The sequence below is a fragment of the Danio rerio genome, chromosome 18 (assembly GCF_049306965.1).
Source record: "Danio rerio strain Tuebingen ecotype United States chromosome 18, GRCz12tu, whole genome shotgun sequence".
NCBI lineage: Eukaryota > Metazoa > Chordata > Actinopteri > Cypriniformes > Danionidae > Danio > Danio rerio.
This window is the reverse complement of record NC_133193.1, coordinates 49,828,701-49,854,457: the sequence shown is the minus strand read 5'-3', so window position 1 is coordinate 49,854,457 and position 25,757 is coordinate 49,828,701. Positions and strand designations below refer to the sequence as shown.

At 36.4% G+C, this 25,757-nt stretch overlaps 1 protein-coding gene and 1 long non-coding RNA gene across 44 annotated transcripts in view; both read left to right on the top strand.

The window, feature by feature from the left end:
* Nucleotides 1-17,924, top strand: part of gramd1bb (GRAM domain containing 1Bb) — a 242,619-nt gene extending 224,695 nt beyond the window's left edge. For 12 of the 43 annotated variants that reach the window (XM_073929687.1, XM_073929690.1, XM_073929685.1 and 9 more), the window contains 16 exons: nt 362-446; nt 1,608-1,711; nt 1,799-1,894; nt 2,474-2,554; nt 2,706-2,821; nt 4,709-4,883; nt 4,993-5,185; nt 5,472-5,618; nt 6,508-6,626; nt 6,713-6,855; nt 6,937-7,040; nt 9,448-9,648; nt 11,305-11,395; nt 14,649-14,756; nt 16,583-16,706; nt 16,863-17,924. In XM_073929687.1, the coding sequence (XP_073785788.1) occupies nt 362-446; nt 1,608-1,711; nt 1,799-1,894; nt 2,474-2,554; nt 2,706-2,821; nt 4,709-4,883; nt 4,993-5,185; nt 5,472-5,618; nt 6,508-6,626; nt 6,713-6,855; nt 6,937-7,040; nt 9,448-9,648; nt 11,305-11,395; nt 14,649-14,756; nt 16,583-16,706; nt 16,863-16,952 (1,977 nt within the window). In that variant the 3' untranslated portion in view covers nt 16,953-17,924. Of the gene's footprint in view, nt 1-361; nt 447-1,607; nt 1,712-1,798; nt 1,895-2,348; nt 2,382-2,473; nt 2,555-2,705; nt 2,822-4,708; nt 4,884-4,992; nt 5,186-5,471; nt 5,619-6,507; nt 6,627-6,712; nt 6,856-6,936; nt 7,041-9,447; nt 9,649-11,304; nt 12,266-12,697; nt 12,710-14,648; nt 14,757-16,582; nt 16,707-16,862 lie in introns of those variants that run through there. The other 31 variants (XM_073929689.1, XM_073929683.1, XM_017352142.4 and 28 more) reach the window with 6 other exon arrangements.
* A 1,951-nt stretch (nt 17,925-19,875) lies between these two features.
* Nucleotides 19,876-24,105, top strand: LOC141378682 (uncharacterized). Its single transcript, XR_012393883.1, has 2 exons — nt 19,876-21,988; nt 23,884-24,105. It is a non-coding gene; the product is annotated as an uncharacterized lncRNA (long non-coding RNA).
* The last annotated feature ends 1,652 nt before the right edge of the window (nt 24,106-25,757 follow it).

Sequence of the window (25,757 nt, the reverse complement as noted above, 5' to 3'; positions counted from 1 at the left end):
TATTAGAACTTTACGTTTTTCTGTTTTATTTGATTTTTCCTCACCTCAATGTCAACAGTGTATGTGAAGGAGCACAGTTGATCTCAGGGCATTTTATCATAAGCTGAAGCGATTGTATTTATTAATGAAGCGCTCAGTGTGTGTGAAACAATGTGAAGCCGCATTAAGAATGAACTCCCTCTTCTGCTGCATGGCACAAATATACCAGCCTGTGTGTGTGTGTGTGTGTGTGTGTGTGTGTGTGTGTGTGTGTGTGTGTGTGTGTGTGTGTGTGTGTGTGTGTGTGTGTGTGTGTGTGTGTGTGTGTGTGTGTGTTTGTGTGTGTGTGTGTTTCTCACCTGCTGCTGTGTGTGTTTTAAAGGTCCTCAGTCCCACATATAAGCAGCGTAATGAAGACTTCCGGAAACTCTTTAAGCAGCTGCCGGACACTGAGCGCCTCATTGTGGGTAAGAGTCTAATCATGAACAAATGGAGCATTCACTTACTTATCTTAGCATGTAGACTTATTATTTGTGATAAGAAGGTCATAAAATAAAATTGGTTGCATTTTTTATTTTTTTTTGCATTAAACATTGTAAAAAGTTAATAATCATTCAAAGTAAATATTGAGTCTAATTAGTCTAATTAATTACTCTAATAACATAACTTATGATAACAGTAAACTTATTTGTTGGGGAAAAAACAATAAATAAAAATATTTAAAAGACAAAAAATCAAGAGAAACAAAAAATATATAAAATTTTGTTCAAAGTTTGATAATACGTGAATTTAAATGTATTATCTTTCTATTTCCAAATATGTTTGATGACTACAATATTATTTTAGTAAATATATCTATATTGCCTATACTCACTGAGAAATTGATAAAAATAGAATTTTTTTTATGGAGTGCACTGTATATATACATATATATATATATATATATATATATATATATATATATATATATATATATATATATATATATATATATATATATATAATTTATTCATGTTAAATTTTGTGTACTTTGTAAATGTTTTAATGTATTTGGGAAATAAATATTTGAACAGAATTTTAAATATAATCTCATAAATACATTTTATAAGAACTTATTAAATTTGTTAAAATGTGTGCATTTTAATGTCAAATGTGCATTTATTTTATATTTTAAATGTGTGTGTGTGTGTGTGTGTGTGTGTGTGTTTGTGTGTGTGTATATTTATATATATATAATTTTGTGGAAATTAGAAAACAAAAAAGTCAAAGGTGTATATGAATTTATATATTCATTAACTTATTTTTTTTTCGACTTTTGCCACAGTAGAATGTCCCGCCAACTTATCTGGCATATGTTTTACACAGCGAATGCCCTTCCAGCTGCAACCCAGTACTGGGAAACACTCATACACACACATTCACACACATAAACTACGGCCATTTTAGTTTTTGTTCTGTGAAAGAAACCCACACCAACATGGAAAGAACATGCAAACTCCTCACAGAAATGCTAACTAGAACCAGTGACCTTGCTGTAGGCGACAGTGCTAACCACTCAGCCACTATGTCACCAATATAATCTAATATGATATAATCTAATTAATTTGACCCTGTTTTGTCATTGCTAGACTACTCGTGCGCTCTCCAGCGGGACATCCTCCTGCAGGGCCGCCTCTACCTCTCCGAAAACTGGATCTGTTTCTACAGCAACATCTTCCGCTGGGAGACTCTGGTATGGTTTTCTCAAACTCAGACTTCATTAGCTCTATCCTGAGAGTTTTAGAGAGCAGTTTCAGTTCAGTTTTTATGTTTCATGCAGCTCACAGTACGGCTGAAAGACATCTGCTCCATGACGAAGGAGAAGACAGCGCGCCTCATTCCCAACGCCATCCAGGTCTGCACAGACACTGAAAAGGTGAGGGCTTTTATTTTGGCACTCTTTAACACAGCACACATTAGGTCTCAAAATCTGATTGTCAATTTAGCCACTAAAGCTATCATTTTAGCCACTAGATGGCAGCACATGACCACTTATTGTTGGTCATTGCATTTGTAAACCTTTGTTTTTTCATTGTTAGAGTTTAAAGTCACTGAAATTAGTTGCAGAATCACATCCTGACATGGAATAAACACTGTTATTGCATTTGAAATCTAATTTAGTTCAAGCTTATCACTTAATTTGTTTATTCGCGCAATATGTTTTCCCAGTCATGTCTATCATGGATGTTTAAAATATTTCTGTACAATTTTAGCCACTAAAACACAGTCATTCTATTCACATACCATTTTAACCACTAGATGGCAGCGCAAGATCACTTATTGTTGGTCATTGCATTTGTAAACCTTTGTTTTTGTTTTTTTTTATTTAGAGTTTAAAGTCACAGAAATTGCAGTTGAAATCAGTCTGTATCACATCTTCACATTTTGTAAAATTGTGTAAAATTTGTTGTTGTTTTTTTTAAATGTGCATCTTTTGCTTTGCTTTTCTCTTCAGCACTTTTTCACATCGTTTGGTGCGAGAGACAGAACTTACATGATGATGTTCAGACTTTGGCAGAACGCTCTGCTGGAAAAGGTGAGAATACATTGAGGATTTATGAAGCAAAATACCATCAGTCTGTACCAGAAACTGAACTTTATTTCCATAATTTTAGAACATTTAAAGAAGTATCGGATTTATTGCATCAAGTGTTATCTAAAAGTGTATCATCCGCTTCTGTTTGCAGCCTCTCTGTCCTAAAGAGCTCTGGCACTTTGTTCATCAGTGTTATGGTAATGAGCTCGGCCTCACCAGCGATGATGAAGATTACGTGCCGCCTGATGATGATTTCAACACCATGGGGTGAGTTACCACGCTTTCAAAAATTTCTAATTATTCACCTTTGGTATGTAAAGTTGGCACTAAGCTTAAGTTGCAATAAATAAGTCTTTATTTTATCTTCGAGGGGGAAATATAAAAGTTAAAGTGTCGCAGACAACAAAACCAAAATGTATCAATGACAATATAACTAAATACATATACTATTAAATATACTAATAAGTCCGAAAGTAAACTTAACTAAGCATAAAAACACAAGAAACCAACAAAAAATAATAATAGTGTAAAGTCCAAAATCTAATATAATTACATAAATATATTATTAAATATACTAAAGTCCAAAAATACAACAAAATAATAATAATAATAATAATAATAATAATAATAATAATAATAAATTAAATATCAAATGTAACTAAATAAACAAGAAACCAGCAAATAGTAATAAATCAAAAGTGTAATATAACTAAATAAATATATTATTAAATATACTATCAATAATATTATTTATTATAAATTACAACAAAGCAACCAAATAATAACAATAATAATAATAATTAATGAATAATAATAAACTAAATATTTAATATAACTATACATATATATATATATATATATATATATATATATATATATATATATATATATATATATATATATATATATATATATATATAAATTAAATACCCCAAAAAAAGTCCAAAAAAACAACAAAGCTACAAAATAATAAGATAAATATTGAATATGACTAAAAATATATTTATTAAATATACTAAAGTCTAAAAATACAACAACCCAACAAAAAAATAATAATAATAATCAATTAAAAGCCTAATATAACTAAATAAATGTGTTGATAAATATACTAAAATCTGAAAAACAACAAACCAACTAATAGTAATTACAGTAATAAATCAAAAATCAAAAATCTTATATAACTAAATAAATATCGTATAAAATATCCTGAAGTCCAAAAATACAACAAACCAACAAATAATAATAATAATAATTATAATAATAATAATAATAAATTAAATATGAAATATAAATATATTATTAAATACATTAAAGTCCAAAAATACAACAAAGCAACATAATAATAATAATAATAATAATAATAATAATAATAATAATAATAATAAACCAAAAATGTAATATACCTAAATAATTATATTATTAAATATATTAGTAAAAAAATACAACAACCCAACCAAAATAATAATGATGAATTAAAAGCCTAATATAACTAAATAAATATATTATTAAAGTCCAAAAATACAACAACTCAACCAAATAATAGTAATAGTAGTAAACCAAAAATGTAATATTACTAAATAAATGTATTATTAAATATCTAAAAGACCAAAAATACAACAAACCAACATAATAATAATAATAATAATAATAATAATAATAATAAAAAACAAAAATGTAATATAAATAAATAAATATATTATTTATGTCAAAAATACAACAACCCAACCCAAAAAAATAATATTAATCAATTAAAAGTCTAATATAGCTAAATACATGTATTATTAAATATCCTAAAGTCCAAAAATGCTACAAAGCAACAAAAAATTATCCATTTGTAACTCCTCCCTCTTTTAAAAAGAAGGATGACAGCCATTTCATAATTTCATTTGAATTTACAGCGACAGACGCCAAAATTACACAATGAGCATCAAAGCTAAAAGTGGCAGTTTCAATGAGTTATAAAACATTATTTGACTTGCATAACATCTTGTAAAAAGGGGCCCATTAAAGATTATGAGGGCACATGCATTTTAAAACAGCTGATAATGTACAATAAATACCTCAATATTTCATTAACAAATAGAAATTTCCTCGTTCTAATTCAAGGTGGTACATAACATAACTTGTCTCTGTGTGTTGTTTGTGCATGTTTAGCTACTGTGAGGAGATTCCAGCAGAGGAGAATGAGGTCAGTAATGATAACTCATCCAAAAGCAGCAGCGAGAACAAGCCGGACAACAACAGCTCTCCTCCAACACACAAGCGATCCATCACTCACTCCACCATCACCTCCACCACTCCACCCAGCAGCACCGATACACCGCTGTCCGTGAGTCTAAGAGCTCATGCTTGCTTTCTACATCTCCTTTTGTTGTTGTTGATGTTGTATATTGTCAGCTGTATGCCATTTAGACTTTAGCGCCCTCTGCTGGTTTCAGTTTGACATCTCTGCTGAGGAGTACACGGACTGTCTTGCTGATGGAGATCTGCTGCCGCTGCCTCTGCTGGCCGAGGAGAGGAACAGCGAGCCGGCCAGTCCTGTGGGCTCCGTCCTGCCACCAGCACTCGACTTCAACGACAATGAAGACATTCCCACAGAACTCAGCGACTCTTCGGAGACACACGATGAAGGTTTGGAGAGTAAAAGAGAAACTGAATGCTTTCCTGTAGCTTCCACTATGTTTAGAACTCAATATTTTTTTGACTGAAGATACATAGCATGCTCGCCCAAAGTTTATCAAACAATGGATACTTTGAAGATTGCAGAAGTTCTCAAAGAAGTTCTCAATAATTTCACAGTTTCTTAGTAAAAATGATTCTGTTAGCCAGTAATATGCTTCTAATGTTGGAAAAGGAGCTGTTCATATAAGACAAATAGGATGTAATATTCTAATGTTGTGTTTGACTGTGTTTTCAGGAGATGAAGTTCAAGCATTCCATGAGGATCTGAACGGCCGTCAGTACATTAATGAGATTTATAAATTCAGTGTTGATAAGCTGTACAGCGTCCTCTTTACTGAGTCCCAGTTCATGACCGACTTTATGGAGCAGAGGAGATTCACAGGTCAGAACAACATCCATTTATTTAATTTTATTTTTTATTTTACTTTTTTTTTTTTTGCTCTTTTTTGTTTTACTTTTGTTTTATTTTATTTTGTTTTATTTTATTTTGTTCGATTTTTTTCTATGTTATTTATTTTTTGTTTGTTTTTTTTGTTGTATTTATTTTTGTTTTATTTTGTTTTGTTGTATTTCTTGTTTTATTTTGTTTTGTTTTATTTTTATTTTATTTTAAAATTATTTTTTTTTCTTGTATTTTATTTTTGTTTTATTTATTGTTTTGTTAAATTTTTTTCTATTCTGTTTTTTTTTTGTTTTATTTTATTTTTGTTTTATTTTATTTTGCTCTATTTTGTTTTATTTTTGTTTTCTTTCATTTAATTTAATTACATTTTTGCTTTGTTTTATTTTTGTTTATTTTGTTTTGTTTTACTTTTGTTTTATTTTTAATTTTTTTTTGTTTTTTTTATTTATTTTTGTTTTTATTTTGTTTTATTTTTGTTTCATTTTATTTTTGCTCTATTTTGTTTTATTTTTGTTTTATTTCATTTTTGCTTGATTTCATTTTTGTTTGGCTTTATTTTATTTTTGTTTTATTTTAATTTTGTTTTATTTTATTTTTGTTTTATTTATTTTTTATTATTATTTTTATTTGTTTTATGTCATTTTCGTTACATTTCATTTTGATTTATTTCATTTTAATTTGTTTTTTATATATTTTTTATTTTATTTTTGATTAATTTTTAATTTTTTTAATTATTTAAAAAAAATGTTGGTTTTTTTTATTATTTAAAAAAAAAATATATATATATAATTTAATAATAATAATAATAATAATAATATAATACATATATATATATATATAATAGTACTTTTCGCACATCTATTCTCAGATGTGGTTTATCATCCCTGGAAGAAGGAGGGAGCTGGGAATCAAACGAGGGACATCATGTACACAATTTCCCTGACCAATCCACTGGCCCCTAAAACCGCTGCTGTTACTGAGACTCAGGTGAGACCTTCATCTGTACACTTGTTTCTTTGTTAGATCATTTATGTGCTTTATTATGCTTGAAACAGATCCTCTCTCTGAATTAGACGCTGTATAAAGCCAGCCAGGAGAACGAGTGCTACATCATTGACGCAGAAGTCATCACACATGACGTGCCGTATCATGACTACTTCTACACCTTAAACCGCTATATGCTAACACGTGTGGCTAAGAACAAGTGTCGATTAAGGTTTGAATGTACAGATTTATATATTCAGCAAAACAGAAAGAAGAAAGAGATGGATGCTCAGGTGATTCTTCTATCCTTCAGGGTTTCTACAGAGCTGAGGTACAGGAAGCAGCCGTGGGGTTTGGTGAAGGGCTTTATTGAGAAGAACTTCTGGAGTGGGCTTGATGAGAACTTTAAAAGCCTCGGTAAGATCCAAACATAGCAAACTAAACAGCATAAATCCTGAGATCCACCAACAAACGTCTTGCCTTCCTCCCATAACCAATCCTAACCACAACAAATAGACCTCTACTGACGATAACCCACAGCTAAATCAAGTCACACCCACAACACTACTGAGTCCCATCGACAATGCCATTAAGCTCCACTCACATTCAATCCCAGCACACCCACAACAATAATAAGCTCCACCCAAAACATTAAATAAATTACAATTTTGAGCCACAGCTTTAGCAATGTCCACCTAGAATATTACAGAACCATCCCCACATTTGCGTGCTCCACCCACAACCCCAACCCACAATAACATTAAGCTCCACCCACATCAATATCAAGTCACACCCACAGCACTATTGAGTCCCATCCACAATATCATTAAGCTCCACTCACATCGAAGCACACCCATAACAATATTAAGCTCCACCCACAATTCTGAGCTCCACCCACAACATTAAATAAATCACCATTTTAAACTACAACCTAAGCAATATCCACCTAAAATAATACTGAACCATTTCGACATTTGTGAGCTCCACCCACAATTCTGAGCTCCACCCACAACATTAAATAAATCACCATTTTAAACTACAACCTAAGCAATATCCACCTAAAATAATACTGAACCATTTCGACATTTGTGAGCTCCACCCACAATAACTTTGAGCTCCACCCACAGCGATGTCAAGTCACACCCACAACACTATTGAGTCCTATCCACAATCGCATTAAGCTCCTCTCACATCGAAGCACGCCCACAATAATATTAAGCTCCACCTATAGTTCTGAGCTCCACCCACAACATGAAATATATCACAATTTTAAGCCACAGTTTAATCTATATCAACCTAAAATAATACTGAACCATCTCCACATTTGTGAGCTCCTTCCACAGACCCCACCCACAAAATTATTAAGCTCCACCCACATCAATATCAAGTCACACCCACAACACTATTGAGTCCCATCCACAATCGCTTTAAGCTCCACTCACATCAAAGCACACCCACAACATTATTAAGCCCCACCCACAATTCTGAGCTCCACCCACAACATTTAATAAATCACAATTTTAACAACAACCTAAAATATCCACCTAAAATAATACTGAACCATTTCGACATTTGTGAGCTCCACCCACAATTACTTTGAGCTCCACCCACAGCGATGTCAAGTCACACCCACAACACTATTGAGTCCCATCCACAATCGCATTAAGCTCCTCTCACATCGAAGCACGCCCACAATAATATTAAGCTCCACCTATAGTTCTAAGCTCCACCCACAACATGAAATATATCACAATTTTAAGCCACAGTTTAATCTATATCCACCTAAAATAATACTGAACCATCTCCACATTTGTGAGCTCCTTCCACAGACCCCACCCACAAAAAAATTAAGCTCCACCCACATCAAATATCAAGTCACACCCACATTACTATTGAGTCCCATTCACAATCGCTTTAAGCTCCACTCACATCAAAGCACACCCACAACAATATTAAGCCCCACCCACAATTCTGAGCTCCACCCACAACATTTAATAAATCACAATTTTAAACAACAACCTTAGCAATATCCACCTAAAATAATACTGAACCATTTCAACATTTGTTAGCTCCACCCACAAAAACTTTGAGCTCCACCCACAGCAATATCAAGTCACACCCACAACACTCACTATTTTAAGCCACAGTTTAATGTATATCAACCTAAACTAATACTAAACCCTCTCCACATTTGTGAGCTCCTTCCACAAACCCCACCCACAATAACATTAAGCTCCACCCACATCAATATCAAGTCACACCCACAACATTATTAAGTCCCATCCACAATCGCATAAAGCTCCACTCACATCGAAGCACACCCACAACAATATTAAGCTCCACCCACAATTATGAGCTCCACCCACAACATTAAATAAATCACGATTTTGAGCCACAGTTTAAGTTACATCCACTCAAAAATAAATACAATCTCCACATTTGTTAGCTCCACCCACAATGACGTCAAGCTCCACCCACAACAATATCAAGTCACACCCACTTCAGTATTAAGTCCCAACCACAATGGTATTGAGCTCCACTCGCTTCAAAGCACACCCACAACAATTTTACGCCACACCCATAATTCTGAACTCCGCCCACATCAACATCAATACAACAATTCTAAACTTATTTCACAACTCCAAACCCCAGTCACAACAATATTAAGCCACACCCACAACTTTCTTCACCTTCATTCTACATTTTACATCAATTTACTTTATGCAATTTATTTATGTCATCATAATTCATATTCATAATTCGAAGCAGAACAAATTTGTACCAGTATTTATTACCAATTAATCGTGCTTTTTTTTTTAATCAGAGCTGGAGTTAGCCAAGATGGAGGACGCCATGATGGAAAGCCACAGACTGTCTCCTAAATCTAAAGCATTGAAGAACTCCACCCTGAGGCGGAGAAAAAGACAGCTTGCCCACCTCCGCACAGGCCATCTAGATGAGACCCTCAGTCCTGTTACCACACCAACAGACGAGGAGGTCATCCATCGCATCAAACACGTGGCAGGTAAGCGTATGCACATCAGATATTGGCAAGCATCGAATAGAATAGGTTTAAATCAAAATTGACAATGTTTATGTGGCTAGCTTTTTCAGTATATATATATATATATATATATATATATATATATATATATATATATATATATATATATATATATATGAAGAACTAAATCCACAAACTCATGCATAAATAAAACTATATGAATAAATCCGCAAATAAATAAAATAAAATGTGTAAAATTAACTTTTCCTCAGCTCAACAGGCTAATGAGAGAAGCCAGTCAAAAAATTTGAACGCAAATTTTTTCCAACGAGCAACCAATGATGACATAAAGGCCGCCTTCTTATGATTGACAGACACCTTCTCATTAGCATGTTAACCTGAGGAAAAGTAAATACAGGATTGAGTTCAAAAATGAATAAACGTTTAAAATGGGGTGGAAGAAAATAAACTGTCAGTTTAGCAATTTCTTATTTCCCCAGCATTGTTGTAATCTATTTAACTATTTATCCGCCCGCACTATTAATTATTTATTTATTTATTTATGCAGAAATGTGCATATTTTTATATGTATTTATTTATTTATTTGTGGATTTATTTATATACTGTTTATTTATGCAGTAATTTATAGATTTTTAAATATATTTATTTATTTATTTATTTATTTATTTATTTGCGGATTTATTTATATATTGTTTTATTAATGCAGTAATTTGTCGATTTTTTAAATATATTTATTTATTTGCGGATTTATTTATACATTGTTTTTTGTGCAGTAATTTGTAGATTTTTAAATATACTTATTTATTTATTTGCGGATTTTTTTATACATTGTTTTTTGTGCAGTAATTTGTAGATTTTTAAATATACTTATTTATTTATTTGCGGATTTTTTTATACATTGCTTTTTTGTGCAGTAATTTGTAGATTTTTAAATATATTTATTTATTTGTGTATTTATTTATATATTGTTTTATTTATGCAGTAATTTGTGGACTTAGTTATTAATTTATATATTTAGTTATGTATTTATTTATTTATTTATCGTAAAGTACGCATGAAATCAAAGCTAACCATATCGATTTTGTTAGCTCACATTGCTTCTTTTGTGGTAAACAATTCATCTGTGCATGTTAGTAAGAAAGAACAATAGCTTGCCCTTGTAATTTTTAATTGAAACCTGAAAATGCACTTCCTGTTTGTTTTAAGTTAAACTATCAGATTAGGTCTGTCTGAGGTAGTGGGCTTGGCTAACATACTTAACCACGCCCCTCCAGCTGTCAGTTTTGAAAACAAACAGAAAATGTGAGCAGGAGGAGTTTGTTAGGTTGTAATAACTCTCCCCAAACCCTTTTCCTCATCGTACTGAATAAGATGCCTACTTTACTACATCCAATCAGCTTGCAGTAGAAAAAAGCCACGCCCACTTTTCCTCAGTTAATATTTTGTTAATCTGGAAACTGCATCACAATACGAAAAAAAACTGTTGCAACTTCCTATTCATGTGCACTTTAACCACACCCCCTCTCACTGTTAGTTTTCAATGAGGGAATTATGCACAATAACAAAGCCCCGCCCCCATCAGCATACTGAAATAAAAGTTTCAGCTACTTCCGGTTCTCACAGACTTTGAATTCATTTAAACATTTTCGTCCACAGGTTCCACTCAGACAAGACACATTCCCGAGCACACAACAGGAGGCGGGATTTTCTGCAACCTCTCTAAACCATTACTCATCATCAGCTTTGTGTAAGCAGCACTTCATATTGTCTATACTTACTGTACTATACTATACTTGTCTATCTTAAAGGCACAGTATGTAATTTTGGCCACTAGAGGGCACAGTTTGATGATGTCGTTACTGAGTGTGGAATCATGGGAGTTGTAGTCTTTGTTAGATCCATGTGGACCAAGGCCCGGAAAAGTTTTGGAAAAACAGAAAAACCCACAAAGTTTTGGAAAATTCATGGAAAACAGATCTCTGTATACTTGAATATATAAGTTATTTACTACTTTTTGTCCTTGGCAAAATCATACACTAATAAACAGATAGTAAAATATAATCAACAACAAAAATGTAAATAAAAACTTAAATGAAAAAGCTTATTTAATGACTGTCTTATGCTGTGTTCACACCAGACGCGGAACGTGCGTCAAGCGTGAGTGATTTACATGTTAAGTCAATGCAAATCCGCGAATAGACATCCTGTGGCACGATACGCGCGAATGAAGCGCAGTGAATGACGCGAAATGCGGCGCAAATGGCCACGTTCACCAATCAAGAGCTTGCTCTTGTGGGGGCGTGATTGTGACGTACACCTGTTGTCTGGAGTCCCGGTGGAAATCCTCCAGCCGACACAGACAAAATGTTATTCAAACTGGGCTGGGCTCAGTCAGAAGCTAGAGTCACCGGGCAGACAGAAGCCCTGCCCATCACGCGAGTCCGCGTCTGTTCTGAAGTGAATTTGATGCGTGAATGAATCGGATTTGACGGATGAATGAAGCATGGTTTGACGCGCAAATGAAGCGAGTAAACTCAAATGTTCACACGCCATTTATCACAAATGCTTACCCCTGTAGAGTGGCGGTGGTAAAGGGCACAGCGGTAATGGCCTTATTAAAATATCACCTACTGTAAATAGATTGTTGCGTGCTGTAATAAATTACACCCCACTCCTCAATTTTGCCTGACATTTAATGAGCTGTATGACTTGAATATTACAATATTATTAAATATTTCCATTTTAACAATATCAACAGCTGTTGACACGCACAATGCCTAGCAACTTAAAAACACAGCGCACTTCCTTTTTTCTTGTCAACAAACAATTGACTCCCAGAATTTAGGATAATGTAAGTACATAAGAAATAAGTGGGCAAAATATATAACACTGCTATAGTGGTTTTGGTATGGTTTAATAAACAAATCGTGCATGTTGTGCCTTTAAATCACACTGATAATACTTTGTTTATTTGAATAATTTGACTTAGTGATTTTTGTTTGTTTGTGTTTGTCTTTCTGTTGGTTTTGCCTCTTGTGGTTGGCCTTAGGATCTGTATAAGGTACATTCATTTACTGTCAAAACATAAATATATTCTGTTTACAAACTCCCATCTCTATCCTTTCATTGTCATGGTGTCCTTCTAGCAATCTAATGCTGCTCACCATTCAGATTTTCTTCCAGGGTTTCTGCGGGGTCTTAATCTCGAAATCCAAATTTTAGGTGTTACAACCCCTTTTTGTCTAGGGGAGTGGGTATACAAAGTAAGGATGGACAACAAGAATAATTGAGGAAATAAGTGATTTACAAAAAGTGAGGGTGAATCAGTGAGTGAGGTATTTACAATATATACAATGTCAAAGACAACAATGACATGCTAGAAAGACTGGCTATGGGTGGCGCTAAATAAAAGAACCAAACAAAACCAAACAGTCTTACTAATATTCACAACAAAATCCCCTCTAATCTAATAAACAAAAGATATGAAAAAAAGACCTTTTAAAGGCCAGGAGGCATGCAGGGATTGGCTGAGACTTGGGCAGAGTGGTAATTAATCGGGTAGCGGTAGAGATGGGATTGGTTGCAGCATGAACAAGTCAAACAGCCAATCAGAGACGGGAGTAGGCGGAGCAAGTACAGACATGATGAGACACAAAAATAAACAATAAAATAACCATATAAGTGCTGGCATGTAACATAGGCCTTAAAAAGTCTTATATTTACTGAAATATTGTTTTGTAGGTCTTAAATCTTTTTTTAAATAGGTCTTTATTTTTCTTTGTTTATGTACAGGATTGCTACGCAATCTGGCCAAAACCCTTACAATCACCAACAATTTATTTCAATAAAACTTTAAACTTTTTATTTAAAAAGGTAATTTTTAACTCTATCATAATGGTTTAATTATTTTCCTTACAATAACATTTGTTTAGATGTGCTCCATGAATATACTGCTGAGGACACAGAGCTGGACAGATTGTTGTCCATAGATTTAATTTATTATAGTTTTTAAAACATTTAAAAACATTTGTTAATTTTTTTTTTCCATTTTAAAGAGAGTTTATGTTGGAAAAAAGTGTATGGATACAAGTAGAGCTTGTTTGTTTTTATACAATATTTAAAATATTTATTTAAGAAATAAAATCTAAAATATTTTCATTGTTTATTATTATTGTAGTATTAAATGTATTAAATTATTATTTTTTTTTTTTGACAGGTCAAATAAAAATATTTTCCATCTGAGCCATTTGTAAAATGCCTTAACCTTTAGCGCTTTATGAGTCTAAAATTTCATTCATAATGGTCTTAAAAATGTCTTTAAAAGTCTTCAGTGTAACTCGGTGAAAACCTGCAGAAACCCTGTTCTTCATACTCCAATTAAAAACAATATGCTTGAATGCAATTAATAACTAACACAGCATTACCATTTTGTTTTTGTATGCAGTCTAGACCAAGGGTGCCCAAACTCGGTCCTGGAGGGCCGGTGTCCTGAATATTTCAGCTCCAGCCCTAATCGAACACACCTGAACCAGCTAATCAAGGTCTTACTAGATATTCTTGAAACACCCAGGCAGGTCTGTTGAGCCAAGTTGGAGCTAAAACCTGCAGGGCATTGCACCTCCACTAACGAGATTGGTGACCCCTGGTTTAGACCAAGGGTGCCCAAACTCGGTCCTGAAGGAAGGTAGCTATTCAAGCTCTTACTGAGCTTTTTAGAAACATCCGTGCAGGTGTGTTGAGGAAAGTTGGAGCTAAAATCTGCAGGACACCAGCCCTCCACGACCAAGTTTGGGCACGTCTGGTCTAGACATTTGTAGGAATATCTCAGGATTGACTTTGAATGGAATGCAGCAAATGTACGTCACGATGTAACATTTTCTAGACCTCCTCATCTATACAATCACTCCCACCCTATTCATCCAGCATTTATGTTGTGTTTTCCTCTGCTGAGTGTGTCCGTGTGCTCTAAGATCATGTGTATGTTTATTGTCTCCCGGCAGTCTGGTGCTACTGGTGTTTCTGAATGTGATGCTGTTTTATAAACTCTGGATGCTGGAGTATTCTGCACAGAGCCTCACCAGCTGGCAGGGCTTACGCTTACATGAGAGGTACACAACACATGTACTAAATTGGGTGTAGTGTATGAGTGTTAGTAAGAATGTGAAAGAGTTTGGGTGTTTTTCAGTACTGGGTTGCGGCTGGAAGGGCATCCCGATGTAAAACATGCTGAAAAAGTTGGCTGTTCACTCACTTGTGGTGACCCCTGATAAATAAGGGACTAAGCCGAAGGAAAATGAATGAATGACCTCACCCCTCACCCCAAACTACCATGATATTGAGTCAGTTATGTTTTTTTAGACATGGGACGATGACCGATTTCAAGGTATATCCAGTGGCGTAGTGGTTGGGCCCGCAGGTATTAAGGGGCCCCGCGTCGTTGCGATTTTCAATAATTAAAAATCCGGCAACCGCAATAATCAAACTCTCTTGGGAACAACTGTGGTCGGAACCAAAGTTCACAGGTCTGTGTTCTCTGAACACTTGTCAAGCGGTGGACTACTTCATTCTGATTGCTTGGCGCCAAATCGTGTCATAGCCCATACCATAAAGTTAACTTGATTTCAATTCTCCTCGACGGCCACACTGGAGAAGACGCGCCGCGCTGTTTCACGCCGCCGGTTCTCACTGAAAATGAATGACTTCTGCTACTTTGACGCTCTCGCCACTTTCGGTTTCTGAACGCTCCTCAGTTTGTGAAGACTTGCCCGCGTTGTCCCTCCACCCCGCCCCCTTCCCCGCTCCTTAGTTTGTGATCGCTCCTTAGTTTGTGAAGGCTTCCCCGTGTTGTCGCTCCACTCCGCCCCCTTCCCCGCTCCTCAGTTTGTGAAGGCTTCCCCGCGTTGTCGCTCCATCCCGCCCCCTTTCCCGCTCCTTAGTTTGTGATCGCTCCTCAGTTTGTAAAGGCTTCCCCGTGTTGTCTCTCCACCCCACCCCCTTTCCCATTCCTTAGTTTGTGATCGCTCCTCAGTTTGTGAAGGCTTCCCCGCGTTGTCCCTCCACCCCACCCCCTTTCCCATTCCTTAGTTTGTGATCGCTCCTCAGTTTGTAAAGGCTTCCCCGCGTTGTCCCTCCACCCCACCCCCTTTCCCATTCCTTAGTTTGTGATCGCTCCTCAGTTTGTGAAGGTTTCCCCATGTTGTCGCTCCATCACGCCCCCTTTCCCACTCCTTAGTTTGTGATCGCTCCTCAGTTTGTGAAGGCTTCCCCGAGTTGTCGCTTCACCCCGCTCCTCAATTTGTGATCGCTTCCCCGCGTTGTCCACCCCCGTCCCCCACCCACCCATCAGGGGGCCCCGTCAGTGATCCCTGCAGGGCGGCCTCCGCATTTTGCGCTACGCCACTGGGTATACCGCGGTTTGAAAAGTCAAGGTTTAAAAACCATCAACATTTTATGCTATACCATTCCTACGGTAAATGTAAGATTTTTATTTACATATTTTTAGGACTACAGTATCTCCAGCAGAAAAGATATCCAATGATGCCATTTTAAAATGTGAAGAAATCTGTGTTTTTGAAACTAATGAAGACGGCAGAAGTCAATGATTTCATTATAATTATTTAGCCTGACATGTTTACTGCTCCAAAATATTTTAAATGTCTCTTAAAATAAAATATATTGTGTTCAAAAGAGAAAAAAAGTTTTGTTCTTTTACCTAGACATTTAAAATATATATATTTTAGAGCAGTAATCACAATACCGTGATACCGTGAAACGGTGATATTTCTATCCAAGGTTATCATACTGTCAGAATCTTATACCGGCCCATGCCTAATGTTTCTAATCACTTTCCTAAACTCACTTTCTATACAAAACATCACCAAATGGACTAAATGGTTTTCTTCCCATCTGTCTTCCCATCTATCCTGCATTTTAGCAGTAAACTGCCACAGACACAGATGGAATGGGCACAACTCTTGGAGTCCCAGCAGCGATACCACGACGCCGAGCTGCAGAAATGGAGAGAAATCATCAAATCCTCAGTATTGTTATTGGATCAGGTATGGTATATTACACGTCTGCATACGTGATAAAGTATTGTAGATTGGTAAAAAAAAAAAACTTAAGAATTTTGTTGTTTCAACTCATTTGAATTATGTAGTTTGAACAAGCAACAAAAGTAATCTTTTTAAGTGTACGCATTTGTGTCCACGCAGATGAAGGACTCCTTACTGAGCCTACAGAAGGGTGTGGGTCTGCGAGAATACAACTCCGAGTCTGACCAGAAAAGGAGTCGATATTACTGACACTTACCCTCCAGGCCACCAGGGCGCGCTGTGCAATGTAGAGCCACGTATGCGAATGAAAGGCGAAAAAGGGCCCAAATATGCGTGTTTGACTATGCATACCAAACAAAAAGAGATATTTGATGGAGACGCATCAGAAACTGCCATCAGCCGATCCAAGTGGACAGTCTACACATCTGTGGGACGGCTTTCCTTCAGGTTGTCGCTGTACGAGAATGAAGCAGATCGTGCTGGGAAAACGAAGAGCATGCTTTCTATTTTTTGACCCCTGCTTTCTTTTGAAGTGCGTTTTATTGGTACAAGGAACGAGGGATTTATCGTTTTAGCTTGATTTGATAGAGCTGCTCTGTCCCTTTTCTCGTTTGTAAGAGGTTTTTTCACACTCAAATCAATCATGCTGTAAATTCAAGGCTGGTTTCCTTGATAATTCTGCTCTAGATGATTTTATTAGGTTCTACAAGACCTTAAGTTTCTGTGAAGCGTTTACCATTATATGGAAGTGTTTTGTTTTTTGCACCTGAGAAAGACTGTGAAAAGTACAGTGGCTGAAAGAGCTTAACATGCTGCCATTTAAGAAAGCACGTTAAAAAAAACGTGAGCAAAATTAAAAAAAGATCATCGTCTGACAGCATACATATTGCAAATCCTCACAACCCAAACAAAATAAGAATACATGCTGCGTTTTCTCACAACACATGCAAATAGCATGAAACACAAAGGAATAGGGGGACCCAAAAACGTGACGGACCTGGCTTGGATTTGTTTGTTGTGCCGTGACTATTGGCTCAGGTGATCTTTGAAAGGTGATTTTTTTGGTTCATTTTAACATCCTCATTACACCATTCCCTTTTGTATACTGTTAGCTTAAATAACCATAAATAGCTGGGTCCGTCAAGATTTTGGGTCCCCTGAAACATTTCCGTCGTGTTCTGTGCTATTTGCTTGTGGTGGGCAGAGCGAGGCTTCATGAAACACTGAAACAGTCGAAGCAAATGTGTCGAATCTTCAAAACGTTTCGAAACCCTTCTCTATGATGACATCTAGTGGTAATTTTATGTATTGCTCTGAAACAGCTTTAGCACAAAAAATATTATGCAAATTGAGGAATTATACCCAATGTTGTAGAGTTGACATTTAAAAGTGATTTAGTAAAGTGGTGAGAGTTCTTGACTAGCATGCTAACAATGGGTTTGAATCCAGGGTGATGTAGTTATATTAGTTATCGCTGTAGTCACATGATTTGGGTGTTTTCAGTCGCTTTAACCACGTGACCTGAGTGTTTCTAATCACTTTAACCATGTGACCTGGGTGTTTCGAATCGCTTTAACCACATGACCTGGGTGTTTTGAATTGCTTTAGTTACATGACCTGGGTGTTTCAAATCGCTTTAGTCACATGACCTGGGTTTTTCAAGTTGCTTTAGTCACGTGAACTGGGTGTTTCGAATCGCTGTAGTCACATGACCTGGGTGTTTCGAAACACCTTAGTCAAGTAACGTCGGTGTTTTAAAATGCATTAGTCACGAGAACTGGGTGTCTCGAATCGCTTTAGTTATGCGACCTTGATGTTTTGAAACACTTTAGTCATGTGACCTGGACGTTTCAAAATGCTTTATTCATGTGACTGAAGCAATTCGAAACACCCAGGTCACGTGACAAAAGCATTTCGAAACATTCAGGTCACATGACTAAAGTGTTTCGAAACATCCAGGTCATGGGTGTTTTGAATCACTTTAGTCACATGATCTGGGTATTTCGAATCACTTAAGTCACGTGACGTCAGTGTTTCGAATCACTTTAGTCACTTGACCTAGATGTCTCGAATCACTTAAGTCACATGACCTGGATATTTCGAAACGCTTTAGTCACGTGATCTGGGTGTTTCGAAACGCTTTAGTCATGCGACTGGGTGTTTCAAATCGCTTTAGTCACGTGAACTGAGTGTTTCGAATCACTGTAGTCAAGTAACGTCGGTGTTTCAAAATGCATTAGTCCCGAGACCTGGGTGTCTCGAATCACTTTAGTTATGCGACCTTGATGGTTTGAAACACTTTAGTCATGTGACCTGGATGTTTCAACATGCTTTATTCATGTGACTGAAGCGATTCGAAACACCCAGGTCACGTGACTAAAGCATTTCGAAACATCCAGGTCACATGACTAAAGTGTTTCAAAACATCCAGGTCATGGGTATTTTGAATTGCTTTAGTCACATGATCACTTTAGTCACATAATCACTTAAGTCACGTGACGTCAGTGTTTCGAATTACTTTAGTCACTTGACCTGAATGTCTAGAATTACTTTAGTCACGTGACCTATGTGTTTCGAAACACTTTAGTCATGTGACCTGGTTGTTTCATATCACTTTAGTCACATGACCTGTGTGTTTCGAATCACTTTAGTCACGTGACCTAGGTGTTTCCGATCATGCTTCGGTGCAGTGTTTTGGAACACTTGCACTTCGAGACACTATTTGCATGTGTTGCGAGAAAATGCAAAGTTTTTGCTTAATTTGTTTGCAATGTGAGAATTTGCAACACGTATGCTGTCAAAGTGATGGTATTTATTCTAATTGTATGTGCTTTCTTAAATTGCAGCATGTTAAGGTCGGCCGCCATAGAAAAGGGACATCGCAGCTAGGAAGATGGAACGATGTTAGTTTTTTTTTATTATTATTACTAAACTGTGATATCTCTTGATTTATTTGAAGATGTAGAAAAATATATGAAATTAATATATATATATATTTCAATATATATAGAGGTCATTGCAGATATTTATTGTTAATTTATACACATAGAACACTTATCAGAGCTCTAGACCGAAAGAGTTTATAATTATGTGTGGCGCGTTTGAGACGCGACAGTGCGAGCGAGTGCGTTTGACGTATTTTGATCTGTGTCTACTTTGGTGATTGTAAAGTGTGTTAAATCATTCCACTCAGTCTTGTGTCTTCCTCCCGGCACATGAAGCCAAACTGCCTTTTTCTTGCCCAGCAGCTCAGTCCACTGGGTGTCTGTTTACACATCCGCCTGGCTTCAGAAAGCCCAATGGTTGAAAAAAAAAAAAGGCCATCTTGGCTCGGATTGGCCCCATGCACATATTCACTATTTCCCTGCTGAGGCACCATTCCTGTTTTATTATTGTTGTTGTTGTTTATTTTTTCGTTCTTTTGGTCTGAAGTAGGGCTGGGCCGATAAACGATATTATATCGAACCCTGATCAAATTTATGTCGATAACAATGAAAAGCTCTGGACTTTTTTACTCTATATTGATCTAACAGCCAATCACACAGCAGAAATGTGCAACAATGGGAATCTAGAAGTGTGTTGATATTACAGACACCCAACCCAAATTTATCGGCCACAAAAAATAGTTCATCCTATTTAATGGACCCTCTGATTTTTGTGGCTTCAGTCATTGTTGGGATACTCTTTTAAATCTGGAAGCATTAACAACTAATGTTGAAATATATACATCGTTATCGTTCAATATGGAAAAACAAAATAAATTGAGATTGCATTTTTGCCATATCGCCCAGCCCTAGTCTGAAGTGAGGTTTTTTTAATTTTACGCCAATAGCCCATTCTTTTTAAAGCGTTGAATTTACCTTATGGGAGATTATTAACTTTTTTTTCTTATAGAGCATAAATACATGCATACATGCTCCAGCCTAAACCAAATGTAGTATTTATAGCATAGTAGAATTTATTTATATATAATATATAAAATGCAAAAATTCCCTTTTTATGCAGACAGAAGTCATTGTAAAAAAAATCTCATGATGTGAAGAGATGTGGCACTTTATGACCGGGCGTTGTAGAAAAGAAAGCCTGATATATACAGTTGAAGTCAAAATTATTCGTCCTCCTGCGAATTTTGTTTTTTAAATATTTACCAAATGATGCTTAACTGAGCAAGACATTTGTCACTGGATTTCCGATAATATTTTTTCTTCTGGATAAAGTCTGATTTGTTTTAGTTCGGCTAGATTAAAAGCAGTTTTTAATTTAAAAAAATAATAATTTAAGGTCAATATTATTAGATGGAACGTGAGATCGATAGGTGGACTGGTGCAGTGGCAGCAGTAATGCGGTCGATGTACCGATCTGTTGTGGTAAAGAAGGAGCTGAGCCGAAAGGCAAAGCTCTCGATTTACCTGTCAATCGACGTTCCTACTCTCACCTATGGTCATGACTGAAAGGACAAGATCTCGGATACAAGCAGCCGAAATGAGTTTCCTTCACAGGGTGACAGGGCGCACCCTTATAGATAGGGTAAGGAGCTCGGAGTAGAGCCGCTGCTCCTCCACATTGAGAGAAGTCAGCTGAGGTGGCTCAGGCATCTGTTTCACATGCCTCCTGGACGCCAACCTACCACGTTCTCCCCGTGCTCACATGGGTTTCCCCCGGGTTCCCCGGTTTCCTCCCACCATCCAAAAACATGCATCTTAGGTTAATTGACTAATTCAAATCAGCACCATAGACATGCTCCTAGTAAGTAGTTATCTCTGAAGAGCACTCACTATCTGTTCATTAGCTACTACAGCAGGGGAGTTCTCGAGTTCTACCTAAGCTCAAACTCCCCTCTCGCCTTGCAATGGGAGGGAGCCCCAGGCTCGAGGATCTTATGAGCTCAGGGCTCTCTCGGGACAGCATGCCAAACAACCTTTATAATCAATCATCAGCTAAGTGTGAACTCTTGAAATAGAAATTTGGGAAAATATGCACAGAGGCTAATCATTTTGGAGGGCTAACTATTCTGACTTTCACTGTATATATCAATCTATAAGAATGTGTTTGCTGGCATATTGCTGGTGGGGACATATGATCATATTCCAGCTACAAACCGTGTGGTATTGTAATAATGAATGTATGATCTGTTTTGTTTTTTTTAATTTCCCAGAAGAGCATCTGCAGTAATGTGATCTGAAGTTTTTTGCTGTGGATCTTTCAAATCCAACTTTAGTGTTGCTCTGCGCAGTGTTTGAAGCTGGCGTTTTTATTCCAGAACATGAGATCGTTGAACAGTTGAGGTATTTACTGCTTTATTCACTGTTAAACCTTCCAGAAATCTTTCTTTTTGGCATTAGAGTGCATCTGTATTGGGTGTTGAGTGTGTGTTCTGCAATATGATTTGACTTTTTTTTTCCACTATGTGTGATGAATTGGTTGCTCATGGTTTGGTATTTTGGAACAGATTGAAGAGAAGCAAATGAAATCACTGTCACAATCATGTTCACTGTACTGTATGTTTGTAAGTGTATATGAATGCCTTGTGTTTATTGAACTTCGAGAGAATTCATTTATTGGGGGTGGAGGAGGGTGGGAGGACCACCCATGTGAAAACTTTCAGCTTGGCTGTTGAACTTTCAGCCTGATCGTTTATTAATACACACTGACTTCTCATGATGTATCTGACCAAAGATTTAAATTAGCAAAAAAAAAAAACATGTTGATATTGTTAGAGATTTGGCATTTGTGATTCAGACAAAGCAAAGATTGTCCTATAGTCTATTTTAACGTTTATACACTCACCGGCCACTTTATTAGGTACACCTGTCCAACTGCTCGTTAATGGAAATTTCTAATCAGCCAATCACATGGCAGCAAATCAACGCATTCAGGCATTAAAACATGGTCAAGACGATCTGCTGCATATCAAACCGAGCATAAGATTGGGGAAGAAAGCTGATTTCAGTGAATTTGAACGTGGCATGGTTATTGGTGCCAGATGGCTGGTCTGAGTATTTCAGAAACTGCTGATCTACTGGGATTTTCACGCACAACCATCTCTGGGGTTTACAGAGAATGATCTGAAGAAGAGAAAATATCCAGTGAGCGGCAGTTCTGTGGGTGCAAATGCCTTGCTGATGTCAGGAGAATGGCCAGACTGGTTCCAGCTGATAGAAAGGCAACAGTAACTTAAATAACTACTTGTTACAACCGAGGTCTGCAGAAGAGCATCTCTGAACACACAACAAGTCCAACCTTAAGGCAGATGTGCTACAGCAGCTGAAGACCACACCGGGTGCCACAACTGTCAGCTAAGAACAGGAAAATCAGGCTACAACTCACACAGGCTCACCAAAACTGGACAATAGAAGATTGGAAAAATGTTGCCTGCTCTGATGAGTCTCCATTTATGCTGTGACATTTGGATGGTCGGGTCAGAATTTGGTGTGAATAACATGAAAGCATGGATCCATCCTGCCTTGTATCAATGGCTCAGGCTGGTGGTGGTGGTGTAGTGGTGTGGGGGATATTTTCTTGGCACACTTTGAGCTCATTAGTACCAATTGAGCATCGTGTCAACACCACAGCCTACCCGAGTATTGTTGCTGATCATGTCCATCCCTTTATGACCACAGTGTCTCCATCTTCTGATGCGCTGATGAACGCACCATGTCATAAAGCGTGAAGCATCTCAGACTTGTTTCTTAAACATGATAATGAGTTCACTGTACTCAAATGGCCTCCACAATCACCAGATCTCAATCCAATAGAGCACCTTTGGTATGTTGTGAAATGGGAGAATCTCAACATGGATGTGCAGCCGACAAATCTCCTGCAACTGTGTGATGCTATCACGTCAATATGGAGCAAAATCTCTGAGGAATATTTCCAGTAACTTGTTGAATCTATGCCATGAAGGATTAAGGGAGTTAAAGGGGTCCGACCCGGTACCAGTAAGGTGTACCTAATAAAGTGGCCGGTGAGCGTATCTCACTCAGTGCATCAGATTCTGTGCTATGAGGTTTTGACGTCATTTCTGTGCTGTGGCTATCATGACAACCGTATCCAAGCAACAATCACAAAACAACCGTTTTATTTATTTTATATATTTTTTTGAAAGTGTTCGGGTTGATTTCTGTTCACCTGCAAACCGTAACTTAGCAAAGACTTACTGTGTTTTTCTTTTTCTTTTCAGAGCTGTTTGTATCTCTAGACCAGGTTGATTTGTACATGTTTCCATATGCACTGTATGAATGACATATGTGCAGCGTTCACTGATATAGGAAGCAGAACTGTGCTGTGCGCGGTTTCCCATTCTTCCGACAACTTTGTCTGATAGAGACTCTGATTCAGTGGCTGTCTGATCTATGTGAAGTAGACAGATTACAAATAATAATAAAACAACACTGGAAAACTGGCCTGATTTGTTTCCTTAATGACTGTATTTTGTTTACTGCCAGATGTTAAAGGGATAGTTCACCCAAAAATGAACATCAAGTGGTTTCAATTGAGTTCCTTTCTTCTGTTGAACTCAAACGAAGATATTTTGAAGAAAGCTAAAAAAAAACGGTAACTATTGACTCTAATAGTAGGTAAAATTAATACTTTGGAAGTCGTAAATGTAAATTTACTCACTATTAAACACTCTTTACTCACCGTAAAGTGGTTCCAAACATTTCTGAAGACATTTTGAACAAAGCTAAAAACCATTGACATGCATAGAAAAAACTAATACTATGGAAGTCAATGGTTACCGGTTTCCGGTTTGCTTCAAGATGTCTTCGTAAGTGTTCAACAGAAGAAAGGAACCATTTTGAAACAAGTAAACGGAGACTAAATGATGACAGAACTTTCATTTTTTGGGCAAATTATCACTTTAATAATTAATCTGACACTATATCGGGCCACATTTGCAGCAGGTTTGATCCCTTCTGCCTTCAAAACCACCTTAAAATGATAGACCACTAAAAAATGTACTTACTACTACACACTATTCATTCACCCTCAAGCGGTTTTAAACCTTTATGAAGATATTTTGAAGAAATCTAAAACTTATTGATATGTAGTAGGGAAAAAAATACTATAGAAGTCAATGGTTACCGGTTTCCAACTTGCTTCAAAATATCTTCTTTTGTCTTCAACAGAATAAAGAAACTCAAACCATTTTGGAACAAGTAAACGGAGACTAAATGATGACAAGAGTTTTTTTTTTTTTTGGGTGAACTATGGTTTTAATACCTAATCGGCCACTTTATAAGGCACACCTTGCTAGTAGTTGGTCAGATCCCTTCTACTATCAAAACTGCCTTGGATGATAGTTCACCTGAAAATGTAAATTTACTCGCTATTAAACACTCTTTACTCACCCTAAAGTGGTTCCAAACATTTCTGAAGACATTTTGAAGAAAGCTATTAACTATTGACATGCATAGAAAAAACTAATACTATGGAAGTCAATGGTTACCGGTTTCCGGTTTGCTTCAAGATGTCTTCGTAAGTCTTCAACAAAAGAAAGAAACCATTTTGGAACAAGTAAACGGAGACTAAACGATGACAGAACTTTCATTTTTTGGGCAAATTATAACTTTTAATAATTAATCTGACACTATATCGGGCCACATTTGCAGCAGGTTTGATCCCTTCTGCCTTCAAAACCACCTTAAAATGATAGACCGCTAACAAATGTACTTACTACTACACACTATTTACTCACCCTCAAGCGGTTTCAAACCTTTATGAAGATATTTTGAAGAAATCTAAAACTCATTGATATGTAGTAGGGAAAAAAAATACTATAGAAGTCAATGGTTACCGGTTTCCAACTTGCTTCAAAATATCTTTGTCTTCAACAGAAGAAAGAAACTCAAACCATTTTGGAACAAGTAAACAGAGACTTAATGATGACAGAATTTTATGTTTGGGTGAACTATGGTTTTAATACCTAATCGGCCACTTTATTAGGCACACCTTGCTAGTAATAGGTCAGATCCGTTCTACTATCAATGGTTACCAGTTTCCAGTTTGCTTCAAGATGTCTTCGTAAGTGTTCAACAGAGGAAAGAAACTTAT